Here is a 7,524-nt window from a genome sequence, read left to right as displayed (position 1 = left end):
CATGGAGGAGGTGGGAGGGTGACCATGGCACCTCCCAGGGCTTCTACCAGGGATTTGACGCTCCGCTGTGAAGAAAGAGAAGCCTTGAGAGGGTTTGCACAGCCGCATGCATGTACATAAAGGCCAATCAAAAGCAACGATGCTAAGTACACGTGTGTGTCCACCCACCGCCGAAGGCAGCTATGTTTAGACCCGTTCAGTGCTTTTGTTGAGCACGGCCCCATAGGCTGGTGAGACACAACTTAGCGCAATATGAAAACAAGACACCAAAAGGAAGAATGGGCAGCTAAAGACAAGCTCTAGAGGCAGGTGTGGGGGAGCACAACCTATAGTGTTGATGTCGGAAGAAGCGAAGAAGAACAATAGAGGCTATTGTAGTGAATCGATTGGAAAACAAAGCAAAAAAGGCTATAGCAGTGGCTTGCGAAGGGTGTTGAAGACAGAATAATAAAGGCCACATGCTATAGTGGTGGTATACTGGTAAGACACGGCTTGCGAGTGATGCAAAACACATTAGGAAACGTTTTTTCGGTGATGCAGGACATTAAGGCGGGAAGCCAGTCATCGGATATCGAGATCACCAGGAAAAGCTGATTTAGCTGGAATTTTTACTGAATTTTGTCAACTTCAGGCCAAAACTTTGGAGATGGATTTGTCAAGCATTCCTTTCATCATTTTCGGTGATTCAAGTGTGCAAAATGATCATCCGCTTGCCAAGAATGTGCATGAAAGCTTTTCAACCTTATGGAAATGGTTAAATCTCTGATGCGCCATCAACTACCTACCTCATTTTTGGAAGATTGTTTATTGACAATGACACATGTTTTTAATTGTATTCTTACTATATCTGTTTCATCAACTCCTTATGAATTTAGGACAGACAGACAATTAGACTTTATCAACTTAAGACCTTGGGGGTCAGCTGCATATGTTCATGATCATGTTCATGCACATAGGAAATTGGGTCCGAGAGAAAAAAAACAAATGCATCTTTGTTAGATACTCTAAGCACCTCAAGGGATATGTATTCATAGGAGACAGTATTGATGGATGTATTCCTGAAATAGGCTCTCGGATGCTACATTATTGGAGAATGAATTTCCTAAAAATGGTGATAGAGAGAGAGATATTCAACTACATGAGTTGAATGATCTCAAACAAGTAAATATAATATTATTCAAGAAATTGAAATACAAAAAGAAATGTGTTGGTCACAACTAGATAGTGAGAGTGAATCCCGTGTAGAACAGAATGTCAATGCAATTGTAGCACATTGTCAAAGTATGAAGAAAAAGGTTCCATGACATAGGTTTGACATAGAAAGAGAAGCTATGACGATAGCTCCAATAACATTGGCATTTCAAAATCTGTGCAAGAAGCTCTCCTTAGCCCTGAAAAAGAAAAGTAGAAGAGTGCAATAAAAGAGATGAGATCCATAAACATTAATAAAGTATGGGAACTTATTGGTCGTTCTTCAAGAAGGAAAGCTATTGAGAACAGATGAGTTCTTAATATAAAGATACACACTCAAATGTCTATTGAGAGATTTAAAGCTCGCCAAAAACCATATGAGAACAAAAATGAAAGCATGTTATTTTTTTACTATGTTGATGATATACGTCTAGCTAGTAATGACATAAAGTTACTGGAACCAATGAAGGATTGGTTGTCTATTCATTTTGAGATGAAAGGCATGAATGAAACAATATTCATTTTAGACATTGAAATTAAAAGATATCGCTTAAAAAACTTCTTGCACTCTTACAAGAGCCATACATAAATAAGGTTTTGAAGCAATTTAGTATGCGAAACTACAAAACAGTTGGTACTCTAATGAAAAAAGGTCATAGTCTATCAATAAAAATATGTCCACAAACATTAGATGAGAAAAATCAAATGTTAGAAGTACCATAGTCTAATGTGGTTGGCAGTTTACATAACAGACATATGTTATTATGGTCAATTGGAACCAGTCAAACTCTATACATGCTCATTGAAAAGCTATTAAGAGAAACATGTGGTACTTAAAAAGGCACTGAAAACCTCAAGGTATGTAAATAGATGCCCATATGCATTCATTATCATGTAGATGAGTAATGTTATTTTTCTTAGCAATTTTTATCTGACAAAATTTTGGCATCAAAATGAGGCATCTTATCTTTTAACAAGCTAAATCTTATTAGATCTTTCAAGAAAATTTCTGGAAAGAAATTGTTAGTGCTTGGTTTCTCAACATGTTCAATCAGTTGGACTCATTACATAGCTTTCAGGACATGATGAGAAACGAAAGGGACCGGTAAAAGCATTATAAAGTTGATTGAAAATCCTTGATGCATCTATATATATAAGATGAGTTGGGAGAGTATCTTATCTTTTGTGAAACATTCCCCACAAATTTTGTTTTTCAATTCTAATGTACCAAACACAAGAAAGAAAGAGATTCCTGTTCTTGTTTACTTACCAAAGAAACCCTAAGCCTTAGAAATCAGGTAAATAATACCTTCAACATTAACATAGAAGCCTTTCATATTTCAAATATGCTATTTGAAATCCAGCAAGGAAGCCAAACTTCACTATAAGAAAATCTATGCCATGGTGATAAATTGATGTTCTTTTTCATACTTGACTACTAGCGAGCATTGAGGGCTGTTGCAATTTCCCCCAAATTCGGGGGGTTTGGGAGGGGGGTTACTTATGGTCTGTAAACAATCAATAATTGTTGGTAGTAGTGATGTTCACAATCTCAACATCATTCGCAAGAGAACATTCACGGGAACACTATACCAAACATTACATTTGGGCAAACATGTTTGTCTGCTTACTGGGGAGCTGTGTCCTATAATCTTCCCATGGGATTGCATGAAGAGGCATGCTTTGTATATTAAACTCATAAACTGCCTTCAACTGGAACCTAGTATTAGACCATTAGACATATTCACACGCATCATATGATCTAAACTCTGATTTTAAGGCAATGTCCAAGACAGAATATAGACTCCATCATTTACTTAAGGAAACTATATAACCTGCTTGAACCAGAGCAAGCAACGGTTCATGATGTAAGCATCGATGATGACACAATGTGGAACAGTCCTTGGCTTTGAATGATTAACTTAACTGACACATCACGTCCGGACTTGCTTTTTCTGTAAGATCATAATGCAACTTTTGCAGATGGTAGGTTGTATGAATCATTCAACATCTCATGGTTAAAGAATGAAGTGGACCCACTGCAGTAGTCCAACACCATTCAATCAAGCTCAATTACTGGGGTCTTGACCCATCAAAGAGAAACATATATCAGCAATAAAAACTGCTATAAAGAAAAAGAGAAGACACCTGTTCTGACCCTGCTTTCAAATTATGCTATCAACAACTGAATGCTAGAACTTTTGAGAACTTCTAAAACTATGATTTTTCTGTGCTTGTAGACAAGGTTTTAGAGAAAATGATGGATCAACACTGTGTTGTGCGCTTAAGCTGCATAATATTGTTCTATCCGCTTTTCAGAGAAGAATATCATAAATATGCTTAGTTATGTAATTGCTTAACTAACTATACGTCCAAGGTCAAGGCATGACATGCTTCTCTTAAGGAGGTATGGACTCACAACTTGAGTGAAAAATAAATGGAGACCCAATTGGCCACTAAAAAGAACGGTGATGAATAAGAGAACAAAAAATAGGTTTAGAAAACAAGCAAGCCTTCAAAAAAAACTGTGTTAGAAAACAAGCAACCTTCAAAAAGAACTATGTAATTTACATTATCTAATACAATGTTTCTGCAAAAGGAAACAAACCAAGATCAAAGATGACATCTATGATTGTACAAAAACTTCACCATCAAACCATACATTGCAAGCAACAAACCAGCTGACTTTCTAATAGAATTATGAACCTCAAGAGTCTGTCACACTATGAAGAAAAACACTTTTAAAGAAGAGGAAGGATACATTGGACCTACAATCGTTGGGCTAAGACCCAGAATACATAGCAAGAGATGCTGGGTCTATGAATAAAGTAACCCAATGATGAAAACAAACTCAGCAGATATTTCGCAAACTACCAAAAAGCAATTGGTGAAACTTGCTAGACTCATTATCTTCAGCCTTTGGTTCTCATTATTGTGATGCTTCCTTTTCCTCCTTCAGTTTGGATTTTAGTCAGGGCAACAACAGGCTTCCCTGAAAATGCTGAAGTAGGATATGATGAAGCAGCATCCTTGCTCTTCTTGTATTTTGACATCGATGCTGGTGGAGTGAGTATCCGTTGATTGATGTCACTTAAGGTTACAGCTCCTTGCATTCCACATGGCTTAATGAGTGTAAATGGGTACGCAACAGGGGCAGATGGTTTGTTGGGAGTTTCAGTGGATGACGGAGTACCTGACAACAAGGAAAATCGTTACGAACAAAAGAAAGCACAGTCGCTCAAACTCCAAGTAAAACCAATAATGCCACTTTTATCATTTCATAGCAGGCCAGACTCCAAGCAAGCAGCCTCAATTCAACTCTTCCTCATGTATTTCACACTTCAGGTGAAGCTTATTGGAATCTAAAGCAATTTATTCAGAGTGAGTATTGGTACATGTATTTAGACTTTGGTTGAAGCTTCTTGGAATTCAAATTTGAAAAAAAAAATTGGCATGGTCACTCAATTTAATCCTTGAAAAAGTAGGCCCAAGAATCACAATCTCAGATGAATTTGAAAATTAAAGTCCAGAAGACATACCTGAAAAATAAGTAGAAAGAGCTTGAGGTGTAGAGTCTGTAGACTGCCATGCATTCATTTCTGTTTGAGGTGGCATGGTACAAAATTCTATAACAAGATCAAAAAAGAAATAGACATATCAAAGCTTTTCTGCACTAAAAAGAACTTTAGGCATGAGTAGAATACACTTAACCAACCTGATACATCAATTTGTTCCTCAGAGATGCCTGAGAAGTTGCTGCAAACATTTGACAAGTTCAAATTGATGCTCAGTAAACTACTAAAGATGTATTATCATCGTCACTATCTTACTGCTAAATGTTATGTTTATTAGAACTATATATTACTATTCATTGTTGTTGTTGCTACCCCTTCGTACTACTGTTATTATTAAAATTTAATCAGTAATTACATGTCATCTGAACTGATCTGCATGTCTTGATCATTGAAGCACTCCACAAGCCATCCGTCTGGTGACTGATCCAGGTACTCACTACCGGACCTGCAACCTTCTGATACATGGAGCCAAGTAACTAAAAGTTAATAAAACCTTAAAGGGAGTATGAATGTCATGTGTGAACCAAGATCTGATTTAACACGAACAAATATTTACATGTAAAAACCCTAAATACGTACAGCCCAACCTTAATAAAAAAAGATATCCATGCTTCTGCAAGCATGGAAGTAGGGATGGATGATGAAATCCGAGAACATACATTAAGAGAGTCAATTGTATGATGGAAGTAGAGAACGTGTACGCTTGAGACCACACATTTGATCGCTATACTAGGAGACAAACCTGGAAGCCTTGAAGCCCAGATTTGACCTTCAGGGACTGAACCTGAAAAATACAGATCCGCGCTTACTCCTGTTAAAGGGTCCTCCCTAACCTGATCAAAAGAAGAATGCTTCCTCATGTTCAAATTTCAACCCCAAGAAGGATCAAACACCTTCAACTGAACCAAAAAGAATCCAAACAAAAGAAAATAAAATTAATGGTACAGAAAATCTTCACGAACCTTAGATTTAAATAAAGCTGATGACTTTTTTTCATCAGAAGTACATACAGTCATTTCTGGTGAAAACTGCAACATGCGCCGCCTTTTCAGTTGAGATGAAGAGCTCCTATATTCTTCCATCCCCTTATCAGTTACCTCTGAGGTTACAAGGTGCAGGTTATAGATAATGATGTGAACTTCAGATATAAGCTTCCTTTTGGTAATGAACAAACAATGCAGCTTTTTATCTATCTAGGAAGCTCAATAGCAGAAAAATTACTAGTTATTTAAGAGAGGCGTACCTTGATCAGTGACAAAGGAAACAGGATAATCAGAACCAGCATAGTCCTTTATCGGAGTCGTCTCGTCAAACACACACCACGAATTCTTGGCACCTTGCTCCAGTTCATCCCAGAGGCAATGAGAAATATCTACACAAAGCTAAGTTTTCATTACAAAAGCCAATTGACGCCACTTTGAAGAACAAAAGCACCATTCATTCAACGGAAACATACCAAGGGGAGAGTCTGATTGGAAACGTATGTCATCCTGCCACTCCCAGGGCTCGTTACTGGACATTTTTCACAAAAGAGTACAAGCAGAAAAATAAAAAATTTGAGATTTATATATCGCAGTAATCAGACTAGCACTCCGCTCTCTACTCAAATTGGCATAAAAAGCCTCTCCCAAGACCAGTATATTGTTTAAAACTTTATTAAAAGGCCAGCCTTGCTCTTTTGACAGCATTGGCATCAAAGAAAGGTTAAGAAAGCAGGATTTTTAAAAAAGTAGAGAAACATTTCAAAATGAAAAAATGACCAGAACAGAAAAGAAACCAAATGGTAAAAATTGGGAGTTGTAGATCTCGAAACGGAGAACTGTGCAGTCATAAACAAACCATAAAGTCCCCATTTCGCAGTAAGAAAAGGATAATCTACAAAAGAATGTGAAATCAAAGACTACAATGAACGAAAAAAATACAAAAAAAAAAAGAACCTAAATCTGTGCATAAGAAAACATACGCATACTTTGGTCGCAAAATCATCATGCAACACCAATCAGATCCATTTGGGCACATTCATCAATGACACCCCAAGAAACAGACCACCCAGCAACTGAATCCCCAAAGCTTTTCCAAGAAAGAAAAATCGTAAAACAACAAAAAAAAAATTGTGGCATTGGGGAAAACCACCATTTTCGCGTGAAACCCAACAGGAATAAATTCATGGGAGAGAAAAAAAAAATTACCTTGCGTTCGCTAAATCCATGCGTTCTTGGTGGCAACTGGCAAGGACTCGGCCTTAACAGCAGTGGACTCTGCTCCAGACCATTTAAAGTAGCCGTTAGGACCCCTTATTGTTATTAGCACTTCTTTTTTGTGCCTTTTGCTATTTTAGAGAGAGACACAGGGAGATTGGTTACTACAGGCAACGGGTTTATAAAAGATTAATCAGTTTTAATTATTTAATCAAACTAGTTAGCAATAAATGATCATAATAACTCCATCAATCACTCTATTACACAAATGAAAATACCAGTCTTGGAAGCCAATGGCAAGAACACACACACTCTCTCGCTCTTTCTAATTTTTTATCACACAACTGTTGACTGCAATCACAATATATCATCTATGCTGCCATTGCAGCTCCATCTTCAATTTCATTTGAAACTCTTAGTTGTACTTACTTTTTTAAGGTGAAGTATTTATGTGTGTATTGGGATGACCAACTTACTAACGGTTATATAATGTCAATAATTTATTGATATATAGTAAAAAATGACTGCGTTGAATCTTGAAGGGCATCTACGTCCTTTTA

General features: G+C 37.1%; 1 protein-coding gene across 3 annotated transcripts; it reads right to left on the bottom strand.

Moving 5' to 3' along the window:
* Positions 1–3,854: 3,854 nt before the first annotated feature.
* LOC116250985 (protein XRI1-like) lies at positions 3,855–7,241 on the bottom strand. Of its 3 annotated transcripts, none has more exons than XM_031625014.2 (9): positions 6,956–7,241; positions 6,223–6,278; positions 6,010–6,138; positions 5,729–5,865; positions 5,509–5,599; positions 5,122–5,221; positions 4,907–4,947; positions 4,731–4,817; positions 3,855–4,384 (listed from the first exon to the last, which is right to left on the bottom strand). In XM_031625014.2, the coding sequence occupies exons 1-9, from the start codon at positions 6,973–6,975 to the stop codon at positions 4,104–4,106; spliced, it is 942 nt and encodes a 313-aa protein (XP_031480874.1). In that variant the 5' UTR covers positions 6,976–7,241; the 3' UTR covers positions 3,855–4,103. The 3 variants fall into 3 exon arrangements, with proteins under 3 accessions (XP_031480874.1, XP_049932923.1, XP_031480873.1); XM_050076966.1 differs by lacking the exon at positions 6,956–7,241 and adding an exon at positions 6,736–6,928 and having other exon boundaries at positions 5,122–5,218; XM_031625013.2 differs by lacking the exon at positions 6,956–7,241 and adding an exon at positions 6,736–6,927.
* Positions 7,242–7,524: the final 283 nt, after the last annotated feature.

The sequence above is a fragment of the Nymphaea colorata genome, chromosome 3, assembly GCF_008831285.2.
Source record: "Nymphaea colorata isolate Beijing-Zhang1983 chromosome 3, ASM883128v2, whole genome shotgun sequence".
Taxonomy (NCBI): Eukaryota; Viridiplantae; Streptophyta; class Magnoliopsida; order Nymphaeales; family Nymphaeaceae; genus Nymphaea; species Nymphaea colorata.
The sequence above is the reverse complement of the archived record's forward strand: the minus strand, read 5'-3'. Positions and strand labels throughout refer to the sequence as shown.

Excerpts from the sequence above, each read along its gene's own strand:
- LOC116250985 (XM_031625013.2), bottom strand. The coding sequence starts at position 6,785 with ATGTGCCCAAATGGATCTGATTGGTGTTGCATGATGATTTTGCGACCA. Across the intron at positions 5,600-5,728 it reads CAGCTTTATTTAAATCTAAG|GTTAGGGAGGACCCTTTAAC; the intron begins GTTCGTGAAGAT and ends TCTTTTGATCAG. Across the intron at positions 4,948-5,121 it reads CAGATCAGTTCAGATGACAT|CAACTTCTCAGGCATCTCTG; the intron begins GTAATTACTGAT and ends AAATGTTTGCAG.